Below are 20,362 nucleotides of genomic sequence, written 5' to 3' on the forward strand. Positions count from 1 at the left end.
CTCTCTTTGAGTTCTCCAGTTCGACATGCCAAATGCAGTTCAAATATTGTGTGGCCTGGACCGGACTCGGATTGGGTCTGGGAGCACTTGAGTTTGCCCGAGTTTGTCTGTGTTCTGCCCGCTTCTAAACGTTGCTTTCATCAATTAATTTACAATTTGCCAGACATCCGTATCCGCATACGGAGTGGAGTCGGAGCAGCAGTCGCAGTGCAGTGCAGTCTCTAGCTACCATCGATGTGCCGGACTGTTGCGGTCAGCGTGGGGGCCTGGCATACTTTTTTTTCTATTCCCTGTTGGCCCAGTAATGGCCATGTCCTTGTTCTGCATCCCATCCCTCGGCCCCGCCTGATGAAGAGCAGCCGTAAATTGCATTGGTTTCCAACTTGTTGAAAGGCACAGAGCACAGGGAAATGGCAAAGAGTGGGAGAAGGAGAGAGCGGGAGAGAGGTCGAGCGAGGGGCGACTTAAATGCTTTTCAATGTTTTTCCATGTGCTGGCCGTCCCGTTAGGGACTCACTTAAATTTGCAGTGTGCTAGAGCGAGAAGGCCGAGTCGGAGAGCGAGGCCCAGTGGAGTGCCGTACCCCGTTTAATGCTCACAATTTAGCTTTTAATTAGATCGGCAAATTTGTTTTCAAACCATTTTGTTCGCTCGTGCGGCCAGAGCATACAAATTTCCAACAGGGGACACGCTCTCTCCTGTGACTTCTCTTTCTCTCTTCCTATCTTTGTGTTTCTTGTACTGTCCCTGCACGTTTGGCCATGGAATTGCTTACGGTTTTTCATTTTAATTGTTTTTGTGCGGCGAAGGCGAAGTGTTGTCCGTCTTTCTGTCTCTCTTCTCCAAGTATATTCAGCAGAAGGTAAGGCAGTGCAAGAGAGAGTCCGAGGGCTGGGCATTTCTGGAGGGGGGCTGCCTTACCTTCCACCTAATTTAGCTTGTGTCTATCGGTCTGTCCTTTTTCGACACCCCCCATCCTAGCGTATTGCTTCTTCGTCGTGTCGCTGATTTATTTATTTCTATTTGCCGTTATTTTTTCGCTCTTCTTTTTGCTTTTATTTTCACGAGCGCGCAATTGCGGTCGTTTTGCTGCCGCCCCCCTCTGCAGCTGCCGCAGAATCTCCGTGCCATGCTCTAGTTTTCTATTTTTGCCTTCCCCCCAGACGTAACGGCAACCTTAATCACGTAATGATTTTGAGCGAGCGAGCGAGCAAGTGAGTGAGTGGCGCGGGTGTCCGAATTGTGTGCTCTTCATCTTCCTCCCTTCTGGCACCCATCCTCCCCCGCTACACTGTTTCAGCTGTTTGTTCATTCATTTCGGGTTTGTTTCTGCTGCTGCTGCTGCTCTCTACGGCATCCGCCATGCCATTCTGTGTTTCGCAATTGGCACAAATCCCGGCATTCTCTCAACGGCACAGCTAATGGCTAAATGTTGAATGCTCTGCGGCGCTAATTGAAATTACATTTCTTAAAGTTAAATATTTAATTGAGAGCTGCCAAGCCTAGCGAGGAGTGGATACTCGTAGGAGAGAAGCGAAAGTGGAGGAGGAGGCGGAAAGTGCTTGAGTCGTTCTGTTTGAGGAGAGAATTTAATATGAGCGTAAGCTTTAATTGGAAGCTTCTACTCTTCGCTCGAAAGCCACTCATTATCCAGGGATTCTTTTGAGTGATTTCCTTTTCCATAACAGATTTATCGTCATTTCGGTTACTATTCGGCTCTCTTCTCTACTCGTTTAACGTCCCTCCTCTCCCCTGTACCATGTCACCAATCGAAGGTTGGGTTGTTTTTGTGCCTTGTGGATCATTCGTCATTTCGGTGCCTTTCATGTCCGAGTCCCTGGTGGCTCGCCTCGCTGCGGCTTGTTGCATCCCCATGGATGTGGCTGCCACACAAGAAAAACAAAGACAGCCGCTCCCGTTGCCGTTGCTGTGCTGCTGCGGCATGCTTAGAATTCTCGACACGAGCGATAGCGAAAGCGTCGCCAAATCCTAATTGCATTTGTCTGATTGGAGTAGAGGCAGTGGCAGAGGCCGTGCGGCACTGTGGCAGAGTTGCAGCTGCAGCAGCAGCAGCAGCAGTTTCTCTGGTATCTGCAGTCATACGAGGCCTATCCACACGATACTGTAGATGGAGCTGGATCTGATTCTGATGCTGATGCTGATGTTGAATCTGTTGCTGATGATGATGCTGATTCATTAAATTGGTTCCACTCTGCCGCTCTGCCACCCTGCCCCTCCTTGGGTCTTATGACAGGGAACATGTAAATGCCATTTACTGTTTCCATTTCGATTTCTGTGTCGTGTCTGTTCTGTTCTGTTCTGTTCCTGCCGCTGCCTCTGTCTCTGCCGGGCCATTGTCTTGTCGTCCCCATTGTCAGCGGATGAAGCGTGGGGCAGGGGAGAGCAGTCTTTTGGCTCAATTGAAATTCCATTTAATGTAATTTGAGTGCCATCATTCATGCCTCAGATAACAGTGGCAGACACATCAGTGGGAGAGACAACGGACAGGGATAAGGAAGAGTGATTTTTGGTTAGTCCGAGATTACGCTTAACACGATTTCAGGGCTGTCAGAATTACGTTCGGCCTCTGATTGATAGATGGATCGTCTTCCAGGAACATGTCTCTTTCTCTCTATCTCTCTCTATCTCCCCCTCGAATTAAGCCATCAGGCACATGTGCAACACAGGAAAACATCAAACAGACGCGTTGCACAATCGTATGCCACAGACACTGGGAGTAGTTTATTTAAAGGTTTGACCCAAAAGAAGATGCAGGCGAACACGAGACTGGACCTCATTGCTGCAGAACCATTTCGACACGTTCGTAAACAATGCCACGAAACGGACAGTGGAAATGGGAAAACGACAGGGAAACGGGGAAAAACACACATACACAACTCGTATGTTGCAATATGGTACACAGCAGGCGGCAGACGGGAAAGTTTCACAATTTCCCTCGCCACACAGCACACAGAGATCTTGGGGATTCCCCAGCAACCGATTTCGGGCTTCATTAGAAATTTCCTCGTGGCGTGGAAATATAATTTATGCATGTGGCTCTGGCAGTGGCAGTGGCACAATACACAAAGGGTTCCACAGCTCAATGTTCAGTGTTCAGGGTTCAAGGCAACCGCAGGAACAAGGACAACATTGACGCTGACGACACTAATTAAAAATGTTGGCCAACCCTTCGAATGCCTCATGCGGCGGCTGACAACAGCAGAAGCAAACCCAGAGGAGGAGCCAGTCACAGCCAGAACTAGAGCCAGAGTCAGTGTGGAGGCTGAAATTGAAAAGCCGGCTAAGCTCCGAGCTCCAGCGAAATCCGCTAAATTCACCAACAACCCGTCACAAAAACAAACACGGACGGACGCAAGGTATATGCGGTGTACGGTGTGCCAAAGAGCGAGGGAGAAAGAGTCAAACCCTCATTACCCTCTCCTTGATGGACCCTGCAGCGACCCAAGGCAGGGACACCTTTCGACCTTGCGACCCGCGACCTGCCTGCCTGCCACCCATTGATGATGTTGTTAATGGAAAAAATCTCAACACCCTTTCGCACACACACACAGACACAGACCCCAGAGAGCGAGAGAGACAGAGTGAGAGAGAGTCAAACAATGGCGCGTAATTTTACAAAATTTACATTCCTTAATTAATCTTGTTTGCGCTGCGGCAGTTGCTGCCAGTTGTCCGCCCGCTCCCCTGTGGCACCACCACCATCCACCCAACCCAAACCCCAAAGCAAACCCCTTCACCCCTACAGTGTGTGTGTGCTTGGGGTTTTCGGCAGCGCTTCTCTCGGGAGGCGCCTCAGGGGGCAACTAACACCAGGACACCCGCTAATGACATTCAAGGCAGCACAAGATGTCAGCCAGATGGAGGGATTCGCTGCTTTCTGTCTTATTAACCCACATATATATGTACGAGGATATGTGGCAGAGGGACTGCGGCTAGATAGCCTTCCTAATGAACCCTTCTTCCTGGCAAATCCTGGGAATCGGATTCAGTTTTAGCTTTCAACAGGCGAATGGCATTACGGGGAGTGGAGTGGGGGTCTCGCTTTAATCAACAATTTGCGCGTACACGCAGGAACAGGACTCTCCCCAGACTCTCTCCGGGACATGTGACATTTATTGAAATTCTACTTTCAGGAGGAGCAGGAGCAAGGCAAAGGAGTTGGTTCTTGCGAGAGGAGCCGCAGCTGAGAGCAACCTGAGAGCAATTTAAACTCAATTTCGAGTCTGAGACTGAGTCTGAGTCTGAGCACAGAGACTGAGCCGTAAATTGCTCCGGCAAGATGAGCCGGAGATGAGCTCCGCTCCTCGTGTGTGTGTGGGGTACTTTGTGCATGATTAAATTGGATTCAAGTCTTTCAAAAATTGAATTGGAACACGCTAAGCGAATCCACCATATGCCATGGTTTCCTTTGCTGCCATATGCTTCCATATGCAGCTAGCCATTTCCCCATTCGAAGTAGTTCTCTTATAAAATCCATCAGATTCGTGCGTCAGTCATACTTTCACTTGCACTCCGCTCCCCTCCACTCTGCTGGCAATTGGCAATCTCTGACGACTGACCAGACAAGCCTCTCATGGCGAGCGAGGTTCGTGGGCGGTGGGTAGAGGGGATTGCTGCTGTCCAGGAAGTGCAGATGCATGTGGTCCAGTGCAGTCCGGTCAGGTCCGGAGATAACTGATCGGCAGCCCACGCAGCGGATTAGACAAGCCTCCTTCAGGCGATGGTATCCGCCTCCTGGTCGAATGATTTCTCAAATGTGGATCCGCCTCTCTCTCTCTTTCTCTCTCTGTGCATCGCTTTGTGGCAAATGTTGTTCCATTGCCTGGTTATGCATATGCAACATTTATATAAATTGTCACGTTTATTGTCGACTCTCTCTCGCTCTCTCTCGCTCTCTCTCCGCCTCTCTGTCTTTCTGTCTGCATCTGTCATTCCAGAAAATCAAAAAAAAGAAATTGACTTACAGAACACCGAAGAGTGTGTACACTTTGGCCAAGACCTTCCTGCAGTACTTCCCAAAGCTATGCTAACCTCTTGCAGGATAGAGTATCTGCAGAGCAGACTTCAACTTGGTTGGGTTCCGCCCCTGATGCTGCTGCTGCTGCTGTTGGTACACTCTTTTGTTGCACGTTGATTGCAATCATAATTTATAAATGTTGCCGACAGTTTGGCGGGTGCCTCGATGTTGCAGTTGCAATTGCTGTAGCTGCTGATGCCGCTGCCGCTGCCGCTGCTGCTTCTGGCTCCCATATTTCTCCATCAATAAATAAATATCATTTGTCTGTCTGGCCCGACTCCTGGCTCTCTTTTGGTCATTTCTGGACCTGAAAATGGTTCTGTTGTCGCGGTTGGATCGTCATGGACGATGATGATGGGGATTTTGGGGAGGAACAGCCGACGCAGCAGCCACAGCCGCAGTCAAAGCCAAAGCCAAAGCGAAAGCCATTAGCAAGTGATTTGGTGACTTTTCCAATCTAATTGAATGTTGCACAAGCGAGAGACAGAGAGAGAGAGAGTGAGAGCAGCAGAGCGGCAGAGATTCAAGAGCTTTAATGTGTTTGAAGTTGTTGGTTGCCCCCGAAAAACGACAAACGGATCAAAAAAAGCACTTTAAACAAAAGTGCGAGAAGAATGAGGAGGCGGAGGCGGAGGACGACTGACGGACGGATGGAATTGTTTCTGTGGGGTCCACAGAGTTTTTCATTTCATTCATTCTCTGGGGGATGGCTCTATGCCGTTCTAGCTGTTGCGGGACTCCTCCTCTTGGCCGCCCGTCAAGACTGCCTGGCAGTAGAGATGCCTCCACCTCCTCTGGCTCCTCCCTGTTCCTGTTTCTGTTCCCGTTTCGCGCTGGTCAAATGTTGTGGCGGGATGTGCGGTGTGTGGTGTGTGGGGTCTGCGCCATTTGTTTGTGTGCCAGAAAGCCGCATCAGCAACAGCAGCAGCAGCAACATCACTGCTGTAGGTTGGAGTAAGTTTGGAGTCGGGTTTTCTAGTGATTTATGGCGCGGGGGAATGGGGTGGGGCGGGGCTCCAGGTTCCAGACGTATGAGTGATGCTCTCTGCCCATGCATATTCATATACATTGAGATTCATTGTATTTGCGCTGCATTTCCGCAGTATTTTGTATTTTATCTGGCTTTGTGCTTGCTCGTTCTACTTACGACACTTTTCCGACTTTTCCCGCTGTTTCTGTTTTCTCTTTTTTTTATGGCACTCTCCACGCGCCACTCTGGCACTCTGCAGGAGAAAATCGACTACACTTCGCACTCAGGCGGCGGCACTGAGGCTTTAAACAGATTTATTTTCAATTAAACAAGCTCATAACTTGGCCAACAACTTCCTGCCCAGACAGAACGACAGCTCCTGGTGGCTCTCCCTGTGTCGAGTTTCGAGCGTCTAGTGTCCTGTGTCCTGCCTTCTTGTTTGGGTTTAATTTACGCCACAAATTCAATTTATTTGCGATACACCTAATCCACAAAAGCAAACTTGATTTATCAACATAAATATTTTGCATGCAGCATGTGGGGAGCAGGAGAGCGGAGAGCGGAGAGCGGAGGTCGGAGAGGAGCATTCTCTTGGGAGAATGCAGAATGCAGAATGCAAGAGAGAATGCATTTCCCTTGGATTTTTCGGTCCCATTGTTGTGATGTATTTTCTCTGTCTCTCTCGAATGAAATTCAATTTTAATGCACTTGAATGGATTTGAGCAGTGCTTAGTTGACTTGATTACGAGACTTTGGCTCTGGCTCTCAGACTCTGGCTCTGGCTCTGGTTTCGGGTTTATGGTCGAAAATTTCATTTGCTTTATGGATTTGGAAACCATTTTTCCTTTCAAGCTTCTTCAACTTTTCCCCTGCAAATCAAACACTTGAGAGCTAACGATTCTTCAGAGTTTTGTCAGGCTGCCAGCAGCACCACGAAAGCCACTCGCCCACTAGCACACACACAGCCAGACAGACACAGATACCACATATCTGACAGATACTTGCATATACTACACTTATGTACATATGTATGCATGTACATATGTATGTACATAGGATGCAGTATTTGTCATAACGCATATAATTTCAAGAGTTTTCCTTCCTCTTTTTGGAGAGACATGCAGATGCAGCTGCAGAGGCAAAATGCTAAATACATGCTGATGATAATGCAAATGAAATTATTTTTACAACATTTACTCCTTCAACAAGGAATGCTCTGACTTTGCCACACAGTACCACACCAGTGCGGGGGACACACTGGGGGATAGAGCTCTGCTCCGGCCAGTTGTTATATAAATCATCATTTGCCTGATGCTGCCCGCCTCAGGCTCACACATGTAATGTCCTCGGATGCCGCATTTATGTCCTACGCTGTACAGTGGGATCCCAAAACGGAGGACAGACCTTAGATGTACCCTGAGCAATATGCAACGACCTTGTCTAGAATCTCCATTCCTACGTTCCATCATAGCTAATGTACCCCATCCAGGGTAAGGAGGCCCCCAAGTCATAGGAAACAACGCAGAGCATGACTGTCCCGAAGTGGAACCCAGTGGGATGCAGCAAAACTGCTGGCAAAACTAATAATGTGGCCGACCGAGGTGGAGCCAGAGCCAGGGCTTTATGGTAATGCCATTCCCACTTCCCTAACCGCCTGCACCCTCCTCTCAGGCGAGTCATTCGTGAAAGCAAAAACAAATGCTCTGTCAATTGTCGGCCAGCCGCAAATGCTATAAAGCTGACAAATGTCGAGCAACCGACCAGATACGGACGACAGATACGAATGCGTTGGGTCTGGGGGATGGGATGGGAACGGGAGAGGGGGAACAAACATGGATCACAGGTACTCATAAAACTGTCCAAATGTCAATATTCCAGTGACAATCCCACATCCCCCCACCGAGACACAAACCTCGATACAAAACAAAAAAGTATTTTGCAGGCCGCGTTCGCTTTGCTTTTGATTTGGTTTTTGTTTGGTTTTTGATTTCGAATGGCGTGAGGGGGGGGGGGGGACACACCCCTCTAACAATGACTGTCTGGGAAACACCTTGGCCAAGCAATTTCAATTTGCCCAACCCACCCCCTCCGCTCCCTCAGAAAAAGTCAGCAAGAAAATGAACATGTCAACAGCACACGTCGGATATGGACTTGGATTTGGCATTGGATTGAGTCCGGGATTGGGTTTGGGTTTGGGTTTGGCTTTTGCTTTGGTTAACCTGTCGGCGGTTCTCCTCGTAGATTCGGATTCCGCTTCGGCTTCGATTCGGTACGTTTCGGTTCGGGTGGGGGGTTTGCTGGGAGGCTTCCACATTTTTGGCAACTTTGTAAATATTACAAAATTTAGGTGTCTCGCTTTGGTGAGTGCGCCAATGAAATATTTATGCCCGCACACACATGCACAGATACCCTGCCAAGTGTGTGTGTTTGTATTTGTTTTTGCACGAACGTCGCCCCGTTTTGTGTAAATATAAACCGACCACAGAGAGATTCCAGAGAGGGAGAGAGGCAGAGGGAGATTCAATGACTGCCAAGGTATATTCAAAAGAAGGAGTGCGGCAGGGCCACTGCCATGGAAAGTGTATATGCTGCCGTGCCTAACCCTTATGGAATGTACCCTGGACTGGAGACGAGTCGAGTCGAGACGGGACCTGGACAGAATGGGACCGAGCGACCGACCGACCGACTGACAGACTGTCTGACTGGGCCTGCTAGTTGTCTGATAAACAGACAATTTGCCAAAGTGGATACGTGCATGGCGCGTATAATTTTGGGGCACACCTGAGCCCCTCAGAGCAACAGGAGGAGCCGCAGCAGCATCAGCAGCAGCATTCTGTCTGCCTCTGTGTCCCTGCAGCTCCTCTGTGGCTGTATTTTGTGGTTGTAGACTTTAGCTTGATGAGTGTATCTATGTGTGGAGTACACACACACACACACATTCACTAACACACACAGTGTGTATCTGTGTATTTAGTTGGTTAGTTGGGCTGATGAAGCGACATTGACAGGCGCCTGACAGAGGGTCCCAGACTTAAACTTTAATCCGCTTTAAAGGCGGAAAGGGGGAAAGGGGAGAGGCAGGAAAGAAAAATATGGCATTTTCCAACAAGTATCCCCACACTAAATGGTTACCTTTGGGTTTAGTCATTGCCTAAGTTTTAAGTGATTCAATTAGCTCTCGTTCTACGCTTTCTGTATGCGTCAATGCCGCCCACACGACGGGCCCCACGCAGCAGAATTTGCCGCGTAACTTTTACGATTTTAATCGTGGAAATTTATGGCTTTTTTGCTGCACAATTTCCCCACAGACCCCCACAGCGTATATATAGAAATAAATAAATGATGAAAACAAACCCGAAAAAAGAATCCCAAACACACACAAAAGAATCGCCTATAAACTAAACTTTTGCCGCGCTAGTTGCCATAGAGATACACGGCTATAGCTGCAGATACAGATGCATAGATATTTCTACGGGAAAAGCGAGAGAGTAAACATCCGCCAAAAGCCAGAGACAGAGACAGAGCCAGCGACAGAGCCAGAGCCACCGCATCCGCATTTGCATCCGTATCCGCAACTGAGCGGATTCGGATCGCTGCCTCATAATTTTTGCACAAGTTGCAGCATAATAAATTCATTCTGGCCAGCCTCTGGCCATGAGTTATGGCCCAAATTGGAACTGAAACTGAAACTAACGGGAGAACCAACTCGAGAGAAACTGGGCCCATTTATGTTTTCTGTTCTCTGATTTGTGATTTCTGATTTTTGATGGTTCTATGTTTTGTTTTTGTGTTGCAGGTTAACGCTGGCAGCTTGTCCGAGCAGGCTGGCCTCCAGCCCGGCGATGCGGTCATCAAGATCAACGACGTGGATGTCTTCAATTTCCGTCACAAGGATGCCCAGGATACGGTGGTGCGCTCCGGCAATAACTTTGTCATCACAGTGCAGCGGTAAGTGGCAGCCTTTCGTCACAATATGTTTTTGGATTGCACTAACCGAATGGCTCTCGCTCTCTATTGTTTAGCGGTGGCTCCACTTGGCGGCCACAGGTGACGCCCACCGGCAACGTGCCGCAGGCGAACTCTCCCTATCTGCAGACGGTGACGAAGACCTCTCTGGCTCACAAACAGCAGGACAGCCAGCACATTGGCTGCGGCTACAACAACTCGGCCCGTCCATTTGTAAGTTTACTAATTTGCAATCACACAAAGTGTATCACACACTTGCGGGCAGCCCGCCCAGCCCCACTCCCACATCCCACCAGGACACCCCAGGAGGCGGAGGCGATGGAGCATCATTTATAAAATTCATAAACTGCAGAGAGCCCAAAACTTCGGAGGGGTGGGGAATGTTGAAAGTTTTAGGTGGAATAACCACTGCCAGGCTGCCTGCCACACAGCTGATGCTGTGCTGGTGACGTCCTGATGATGACCAATGATGTTAGTTGATAGTTGGAGTCCTTCCAAGCAAGGCCTGCTTCCCCTGCTCCTTCTCCTCCTTCTCCTCCTACGAGGACCGAACTTCCTGACACATTTTCCGTTTATTTTGTTGTCTGTCTGTGGGTTTTCCCTATTCATTTGACTAAGGTTCGGTGCCCTCCCCCTCCCCCACCCCCTTCTTTTATATGAGTTGACAACATTTGCATTTATACGATGTCTGTCCGTCCGTCCGTCTGTCTCACTGTCTCTCTGTTTGTGCGTAGTTTTGAAAAGTGTCAGAATGAGTAATGAATATGAGTGCTAGGATTATTTGCCTGGCAAGAATTAATGTGCAGAAGGTCCCACCACACACCCACACCCACACCGGCACCCGCAGTAGAACTGGGGTGGCACGTATCTGAGAGGCATGCCATGCATAGTAATGCCACTGTCTATCTCGTCCTCTCCTCAATTTCTGTGTGTGTGTGATATGCATACATTTTCGTATATTTTATTGTTATGAATTTGTATAATAATAGCCACCTCTCGGACCCGGAACACCGAACCCCGAACCACGAATGACAATAATAATAATAGCAACACCAATAAACATGAAATTGATTTGGGATCATTTTAGGCAGAAAGTTTCTGGGGAAATATTATGAGAAGCGCAAGGGAAAAGGCTGCCTTAGCCTTGGCTAAGGAGCTGAGGAGTCCGCTTAGAGCATAGCCTGGGGGCTAGTTTCGCCTCTTTTATAATCACGAGAATCACAGAGGGAGACCCCGCAGGTTCCTGTAAACAAACACAGATGCAATCCCATCCAAAGATTATCTTGCCATTCCGATCATTTTGCTCATTTCACACTTTTACAGACTTTGAAAAATGTTCTCAAATATATTTCCAATGCTGACTATACCTTCCCCCATCTATGATTTCAGGCCAATGGCGGCGGCGATGGCGGCGTGAAGAGCATTGTCAATAAACAATACAACACCCCGGTTGGCATTTACAGCGATGAATCTATTGCGGAAACACTTTCGGCCCAGGCGGAGGTATTGGCTGGCGGTGTGCTCGGGTAAGTTTTCCCTTACTTTCCGGGGAGTCTTCTCCGACGAGGGTTAATGGCGGGAGAAGGCAAAAAAACAACTGTCTGGGCCACAGCCGTGACAGTGCAAAATATCAGGAAAAGTTTTACTTAAAATTTTCTTGTTTTTCTGTGCTTTGGTTTGCTTTCTTCCCCTTCAGTCTACTCTCTGCCTCTCACTCTCTCTATCCGCGTGTTTCTTTTGTGGCGCCAAGAAACAAAGAGAGTCGAAGGGAGTCAAAGAGAGGGGAAGGGTGTTGAAAAAGTAGAACTAGCAACCGCAGGCTGGTCTAACGGTGAGTGCAATTTGGCAAATGATGGCAGGACGAAGGCGGAGACGGAACTAGAGCCTGGCCAAGTGCCTTGTGCCAGTTGCGGAGCAGCTTTATGTGGTGGGGAGGGGTGCCAAAACGCACGCGTGGGACTCGCACGCCTTTTGCGCTTAATTTCTTTGGGGGAATTCTCACACTCTGCGGGTCTTTGGAGTCGTCTCGAGTCGCTTCCACGCACCAACGCGTCGGATGCGTAACGTAACGACTCACTCGAGCGGCATACTTTCGGGCCGAGTGAGAGGTCTGAAAAGTATGCACCATGCAATGTCTAAAACAACCTTCTCCCCTCTCTTTCTCTCCGTACATTGCAGCGTCAACTTCAAGAAGAACGAGAAGGAATACCAGGCCGATCGCTCGGAGGTGCTGAAGTTCCTGCGCGAGGAGGAGACCGGCCAGTCCACTCCAGGTAATTGTCCCAACTACGAGCTGGCCCGCCTGCTCCTCATCCTAAACGATGGCGCCAATCCGCTTGTGTGCGACACACTGGGCGACATTCTCTAGCTAGAGAGTAGGGTGGCTATGAGCCCTGGGCCAAGTGCCAGCGATTTTTTATTCGGTTTTCCCTTTGAGTCTTTTTTTAAAACGACCAGCAGAGACCTTGAAACAGCTCTAATGCGAGTGCTTCTCAACGTAACTTAATTTTCTGTTCTTTTGTCGTTCAACCCCTCAGACCAGCACAAGGAAATGGACTTTCGTTTTCTCTATATGAAGACACACTTCTAGTCCAGTCAGTCCACACACAATCAAAAGTTTCCCGCAGTCACGTTATCTAATTATAAATATATGTACAATATTCTCCAACAATTTCAAAATCATCAGATACAGATTCGCTAGGTTCAAGAGTATTATAGTTTGGTCATTAAGAAACACACACATAACGATTATAATTTCATCAATATTTTACGAGAGTCTATTGGATGTGGGGAACATAATGAACAGACCTTAGGTGTTGCAGTTTTCATAAGATTTGTTTTAAAATTCCTATTTAGGTTTTAGTTTGATTTTATGTGAAAGGGACAGCTTAAATCTTAGTTCATTTTAGTTGAATGCAGCTACAAGAAATACACTACAGAAACTCTAAAACTTGTTTGTCCATACGATCTCTTTCTGTGTGTCTCTCTCTCTATCTTTCCGTCTAACCCATGTTTTGTGTTTAAACTCTTTTTCATATGTTGTACATACATACACCAACCCAACAATACGAACAATCAACAACAATGACACCTACAATCTACATATACAACACTTTCACAGCTTTTGGCAATTACGAGCATGATGTTCACCAGCAACAACACCAACAAGCACCACCCCAACAACAACAACAACAATACAATCAGCAACAGCAATACAATCAACAACAACAACAACACCAGCAACAACAGCAATATCATCAACAACAACAACAACAACAACAATATCAGCAACAACAACAACAAATTCAACAACAGCAATCGAATGCCACTCGCCATGTCAGTGCCCCCGTGAACACACCAAAGCCCCCAAGCACCGGCGGACTCCCAACGGGCCAGAACATTTGCACCGAATGCGAGCGCCTCATTACGTAAGTCGTGTTTGTTCCCGGTATCCCTTCCCTACTCATATTGTCATCAGAGCTGGCAAATAACCCTTAACCTTGACTAAAACAACAACAAGCACACCCGATCTCTTTCTCTACCTTAATCGAAGAAATGTCTGACCAACGTGTGTTGTGTTTCGTGCCTTCGGTTTCGGTTGTGCACGATTGAACACGTCTTGTGTTGTTGCGAGAGAGATAGAGAGAGAGACGAGCAGCCACCGATCTCTTTGCTAAGATGATCTCTCGAGCGCCAGCACAAACGTGCATGAACGTGCACGCATCGACCAAAGAGGAGAACAGAAAAAGAATCGAGTGTGGCTGCATTGTGTTTGCAAGTGCTTGGGTTTATTTGCGAGCTCTGTTCATTATTGATGTAAATTAGCATTTGTGTATGTGAAAACATTGACTAACAGCAGCAGTAGTGGTCCCTCTGTTATGGCGCTGTTAACATCATTAGTAACTTATTTCATGCAATTATCTGAAAAGCTGAGTGCAGAGGTCAGATGGTGGACGTGCTAGCAGTAGAACGTAGGTAGGGGGCGTGGCTCAGGCGTATATAAATGCTCCAACACACCACACGCATACACACACAAACACACACACACTGGAAAACACCGAAAAACCCAAAAATTGCAATATTACTGATTGAATTTTCAACACCGATTCAAATGATGACACTGATGACGATGTAGAGCCCCACAGTCCGGCGAACTTCTATTGGACACAGAGCCATGCCATCGGAGGCAATGAGCGACGCACACCGCTGCACCACCAGCATCAGGATGAGCGGATTGGCATCCCTTTGCAGTCGGGATCTCTGGCGCCCGCTGCTCCACACAGGCCCAGTCTGCCGGTGGCCAAGCCGGAGGCCCAGGAAGGGGCAGGGCAGGAGCAGGAGCAGACTGATCCGCGCATCATTGTGCTGCCGATTTGCCCGGCCCTGCAGGGGCCCGAGTACAAGGCCGACATGGAGGCGGCCGCAGCAGCTTTGGCCAGCGAAGAGGGGCGTCCGCGGCCATTGTCCGCCAGCGGACATCCGGCGTGTCAGTTGTGCGGCGTGGGCATTGTGTAAGGATTTGTTCGATGTTCAATGATAATTCATGCGTCTGCATCCCGCCTCTGTGTCCGTGTTCGTGTCCCCCCTTGCGTACATGTACGAGACTGTGCATTTTAATTTGCTTTTATATCATGAGCGCCCAACGAAGTCAATTGTTTAAAATTGATGCAGTCCTCCGCAGCACAAAAGCCCGTCCGCACACCTGAGCCCACAGCCAGACCAGACCAGACCAGACCTTGCCCCTTCCCCGTTACCCACACGACGCATGGGAATCATCATTTGTATTAATTTGTATGCCAATTTAATTGGCTCCCCCACATACTACGAGTATACAATGTATACGATTCGCCCTGCAACCCATTCCCTGGCGCATCGGAGCTTAATTCGATAATTCATTATAGCTTTTTACACATTTCCCGCATTAACTCGCGACAGATGCGTCCTGTCTGGCCATCGGGGATCAGCGTGCGTACATATGTACATCCAGGCTGTCAAACATACACAAATGCAAAGAGAAGAACAATCCAGAGAGAGTCATTCAGTCAATCATTGATTTGTAATCGATCGGAGAGGCTTTTCAAAGTGGATTGCAAAGAAGATTGAAATCCTTTGAAGAGCGTCTCATTCTCACCGCCATAATATATAATCTCTTGAATCATAATTATACTTTTTCCACCCATTTTAGTGGCGTCTTTGTGCGCATTAAGGACAAGAATCTGCACGTGGAGTGCTTCAAGTGTGCCACCTGTGGCACCTCCCTGAAGAACCAGGGCTACTACAACTTCAACAACAAGCTCTACTGCGACATCCACGCCAAGCAGGCCGCCCAGAACAATCCGCCCGCCGGCACCGATGGCTACGTGCCCGTCCCCATCAGGCCGTAAGTGATCAAAGGGTATCTCCATCCCTCTATCCTCTTTCCCTCAGTGTCTGTTGCAGTTGCAGTTGCAGTTTCAGTCGCTTGTGTCCGATTGCACGGCCAATTGGTCCAGTGGTCAGGGTTTCAGCCTCCGTCAGGGGCAGGGCTGGGAACAGGAACTGGGGGGTCCACTGATGAAAATGAAATATAAATAAATTCGAATGCGAATCGGTGAATGCCAAAACACGTCTGACAGGCCGGCGACGAAATTCGCCCATGCACATATTTGCATGCATGCATGGTAGGGCGCCAATTGGGAATGCCCTGTCCATTGGGTATGTTAATTCCCACGAGAAACCCCTAGGGAGTGTACGAATACTCAATATCTGCACTCAAGGATCCACAGTATACGTTTTAGATGGGGAATAACCTTCCATTTCCATGCATCGTCATGTACAGGGCATATCCTTTGTCGGCTTTCCTTTAACTGGACCCCCCATTTGGTCTTTTGTTTTATGTTTTGGGGGAAATGGAAGCGACACTGATTGCTCTGCTGACGTGTCATTGGCTGGGCCACAAATTTTTTAATAAATAAATTGGCAACATGTGTGTGTGCCTGTGCCCCATACTTGGCGTTCGGTTAGAGAGGGGTCATATCGGGATAGTGGGGAGTGCAAAGGGTGTGCGATATTTCCGGCGACACTGGGCCCCCAGGCGGGCGACAGTTGCAATTTGCATTTGACATTTGGAATTTGTTGTGGCGCTTTCTGTGCTATTTGCTAAATTTCGAATTGCATCGAAAGTCAACTTAATTAAAGGCTTGTACCATGCATGTATGGGGCAGGAAGTGGAAGAGGGCAGGTCTCCCATCGGGGAGCAATTAGGGGAATCGCCAGTGAGCGGCAATTAAGGCAGATTTATCGACTCGAGCTTAAATCTCTTTTCCATCTCCTTGCAGCAATACCAAGCTGTCGGCCAACACCATCTCGTCGGCCTTGAGCTCGCACGGCTACGGCAGCAACGGCTACTCGAACGGCAACTCCACCCCGGCCCCGGCACCGGTAAGTAACGTCCCAGGTCCCAGTCGGTCCTCTTAGCTGTTAACTGTTGCCTGTTAACTGTTCTTTGCCATGGCTAAAACAATTCTGTCAGACCCACACACGCACACGCAAACACAGGCACTCTCAGACACAGACAAAGACACGTGTTGGGGGGTGCTCAGACGAGGCAATTGCTTTGGGCCAGGTGAAAGCGAAAAGAAAGAAAAAGCCGAACGAAGCTCCATCTGCATCGAGTACAACTTTTCGGTGGCACATGCAGTGGAGTGTCTACCCTTCTGTTGGATGCATAACCAGAGCTCAGCTGGGGGTAGCTCTGAAGGGTATCCACAGCTTCGACCCCTTGCGCTCTTTTGTTCCTCAATCAATTTTATCATATTGCCAGGCAAAATGTTTGCATAAACTTGGCAAATTTCGCCAGGAGCAGCAGCGGCAGAGCATCTCAGACATATGTATGCTTTATGCTAAAATGTTGAAAACCATTTGAAGAACGGAGCGGGGGGTGGTTGGAGCGGAGGTGGAGGTGGAACAATGCAAAATAATGCAACAAAAAAGTTTGTCGGCAAAGAAGTTCAAACATTTCGTGCAATTTTATCACAAACGCTTCTTGTTTACTGTTTACTGTTTTCTTTTATTTTTCTTTTCTTTGCGTTTCGTTACGTTTTCCTTGGCTTTTCCTTGGCTCTTTTCAAGCCCACAAAACGATCAAATGAAAATGATAAACGCTTGAATGCATTTGCCTTGTCTATGCCTGTGTCTGTGTCTGTGTCTGCCGTGTGTTTGTTTGATTGTTTGACTTTGTGTGTTCTAGTATTTTTGCATGGAATTATTGTTTACGTTTCCGTTTGAATGCGAATGCGAATGGGATCGAGACCTGTCGCTGATGATTGGATAACTAAAGATCAGACCAGAACAAAACACACACATCGCATCGGGGGACAGAGAGTGTCAAATCAGTTGCGGACAGATAGCTAGACAGCCTGATAGCCATAATGAAGAATAAGAATAAGAATCAGAATCAGAATCAGATTGATTGCATTACTTATAAATAGCACTGGGCCCATCACTCAGGCAGTAGTCAGCGGGGTTTTTATGTGTGTTATTCGATTTGATTTCACGTGAATTTATTTCACTTACTGACTCGTTTCTGCCGCGGCCAGCGCATTTCTCGAAAATGTGCAATGTGCAATGTGCAATGGCTGCGGAATCGAAAAGCCAAACGCTAAGGCTAAATATATATGCCAAGCGGTACTACTTTTTTATTTTCGTTTTTTGCCAGAGAGTTCTTCTGGCTATAAAAAAAACACCCAGCTGTCACGTCGGCCAAGAGACACTTCTGCCAGCAGCCAGCAGCCAGCGGCCAGCTGCCAGTTTGGCATCGGTTTGGGCCCGCTTTCGCAGTTTCTTTGCACCTTCGGCGCGGTTAGTTCGTCGACAGTGCGCCTCTAGTCCTCGACGGGTGTGTCCCCGCGAGCGTGTGTCCCGTCCGTGTGCCCCGCGAGCGGACACTGGAAAGCCATTGCATATACATAGTGGCATTGCGATATCCAAATCGATTATCGAATATTGAATACTACCGAACCGAAAGGGAGACTTCACAGCCTCTCAAGTGTTGTATTTTTCAGTGATTTTCCTGTAAACTTACTCCACAGTGGGTGTTGCATAACCCCACCACACTCATTGGAATACCACACACGGATATGGGGCATGCAACTATGGGATATACACAGATCTTTCTATCAGTCTTCTCTTTTTGTGGCTTACTGCTGCCACATTGCAGTTAGCTGCAGTTAGCAGGGGGAATGTTCTTTGTTCAGCTAATTGACCTTGACCTATTAGCTATTTTTAGAACACACACGCACATACACACACACAGACTGACTGACAGACAGACATACACATGTAAAAGTTGCGACTGTCAGCAGGAGTCCTCGATGCCCTTCACTCGCATCCGCATTCTGCTGCATTCCCATTAACTGCCTTTATTAACCCGAGTTCTGTTTCCGTGTATCCCACCGAACCATGAATCCATGCCTGCCTGCCTGCCTGCTGCACATTAACATGCGCTCTCGCATTAACACATTAGCCCGAACCCGAGCCAGAGCCTGAGCCAGAGCTCGTCGAAGCCGCAATTGAGCTGCCCCTGCCGCCGCCGCCATCGCCCACCCAGCTGCTGCAATACGAGGCAGAGGAGGAGCCACTGGAGGCACTGCCCGCTACAGCTGTCCAGGTCCAGATCCAGGTCCAGCCGCAGCAACCTCCGCATCAGCTGAAGCAGCAGCAGCAGCACACGCGCACCCACAGCAGCCTCTCGTCCATCTCGAGTGGCTCCTCGTCCTCGGGCGTGGGCGGGAGCGGGAGCGCCAGTGGGGCGGGCCACAGCCAGCAGAGCTCCTCGACGCTCTCCCTGGACCTGGACCGGGACCGCTACGCCTACGGTTCGCCCATGCACTCGCGACAGACCTCGGCCTCGTCCACGTCGCTGGATGTGAGTGCGGTGGGTGGCAGTGGCACTGGAGGTGGAGGCGGTATCCAGGCCGATAACTACACAATGCCGCCCTCGCCACCACCTCCCCAGCCACAGACCCCAGCGCATGCACCCTTCCGCGTGGAGACGAGCATCAGGGTGGGGGCGCAGAATGAGAACGACATGAACACGCAGAACAAGGGCCATAATGTGTACAACCAATTGCTGAAAGAGTATTCCAATAAGCTGCAGCACCAGCAACATCACACCAACAACAACAACAACAACACCACAGCACACACCCAACCCAGACACAACAACAATACGGCCAAGCCATTTGCAACGTCATCCGTGGCAGCCACCACGCAACAGCAGCCTCTGGTGGCAGCGCTGACGGCGACACTTGCTAATCAATTGAAATTTAATTCGCATCAGGTTGCAAGCCCCCAAGCAGCGCTCTCAACAGCCGCACCAGCAACAGTAGTTGACAGCTCAAGCACTAACCCCACACCCATAGCAGCAGCAGCACCAGCAACAGCAGCAGGAGTATCCTCCTACACAGACAATATGTCCGATGAGCCATCATCGATCTATGGCCAAATGAATGCCCCCCAACCAACGGGCGCCCCCGGCGATCCGGCCTTTGAGTATGTGACCCTCACAGGAAACGTAATACGCAGTGTGCAGGCCCCCGGCAAGGGTCCGGGCATCAGCTACAAGGTAGGTGCTCCGCTCCGCTCCTCTCGTGCGCCGCAGCTCAGCTCTCAGCTCCGATCCCAGCCAGAAACTTGAAACTGAAACCAAAATAACTAACCGAGCAAGTTCTGTCCAGTGTTGTATAAAGTGTTGTAGATATTACGTCACACAGAAAACTCTATATTAATCCAACCTCTCTCTCTCTTTCTCCATTACGAAGGTCAACCAGGGCTATGCTCGCCCCTACGGAGCCTCCGCCGGGCCACCGAGTGCCGCACCCAAGTCGCCGGTCGCGTACCCGCCGCAGCAGCAGCAGCAGTCCCCACGCCCCGCGGCCGGTGGCAATCCCTATGCCACCCTGCCCCGCACCAATGTGGGCCAACAAGGTAAGGCTGACGAATCGCCCGATTCGGAGGGTGAATGGGTCTAGTCGATAAGCTAAGTCCCTAAGTTCGCTAAGCCACCACGAATACGATTACGAATACTATGTTTATCAGCGTGATATATCCTCCAGTTGTCGTTCCTTTTTTTGTTAGTTAGTTAGCCAGAGCCACGGACAGGCAGTGACACAGACACACACACAGACAGACAGATCGGGTCGAGTCGATCCATTGAGATCCATCGATTCTTGTATAGTATTAACCGGATTTCTGTTTATATAATGATGATGGAGTTTTTTTATTCGAAATAAATTGCACATGACTTAACCGCTTTACCGCAGAACAAACAACCCAACGTAAAAAGCAACCACCCACCCAGAAACTAACAAAACCAACGTTCCACAAAAGATCGAAATTATCGAAATGCT

The 20,362-nt window shown here is 48.9% G+C and overlaps 1 protein-coding gene across 28 annotated transcripts in view; it reads left to right on the forward strand.

Annotated features, from left to right (window-relative positions):
• LOC117891880 (PDZ and LIM domain protein Zasp) overlaps positions 1–20,362 on the forward strand; it is a 57,346-nt gene that overhangs the window by 25,109 nt on the left and 11,875 nt on the right. For 10 of the 28 annotated variants that reach the window (XM_034797647.1, XM_034797646.1, XM_034797664.1 and 7 more), the window contains 9 exons: positions 9,805–9,956; positions 10,031–10,187; positions 11,364–11,500; positions 12,153–12,247; positions 14,110–14,485; positions 15,160–15,354; positions 16,292–16,394; positions 18,478–19,578; positions 19,775–19,940. In XM_034797647.1, the coding sequence (XP_034653538.1) occupies positions 9,805–9,956; positions 10,031–10,187; positions 11,364–11,500; positions 12,153–12,247; positions 14,110–14,485; positions 15,160–15,354; positions 16,292–16,394; positions 18,478–19,578; positions 19,775–19,940 (2,482 nt within the window). Of the gene's footprint in view, positions 1–9,804; positions 9,957–10,030; positions 10,188–11,363; positions 11,501–12,152; positions 12,248–12,511; positions 12,769–13,095; positions 13,403–14,109; positions 14,486–15,159; positions 15,355–16,291; positions 16,395–17,564; positions 17,640–17,750; positions 18,027–18,477; positions 19,579–19,774; positions 19,941–20,362 lie in introns of those variants that run through there. The other 18 variants (XM_034797655.1, XM_034797667.1, XM_034797672.1 and 15 more) reach the window with 9 other exon arrangements.

Source organism: Drosophila subobscura, chromosome E (genome assembly GCF_008121235.1).
Source record: "Drosophila subobscura isolate 14011-0131.10 chromosome E, UCBerk_Dsub_1.0, whole genome shotgun sequence".
NCBI classification, from domain to species: Eukaryota; Metazoa; Arthropoda; class Insecta; order Diptera; family Drosophilidae; genus Drosophila; species Drosophila subobscura.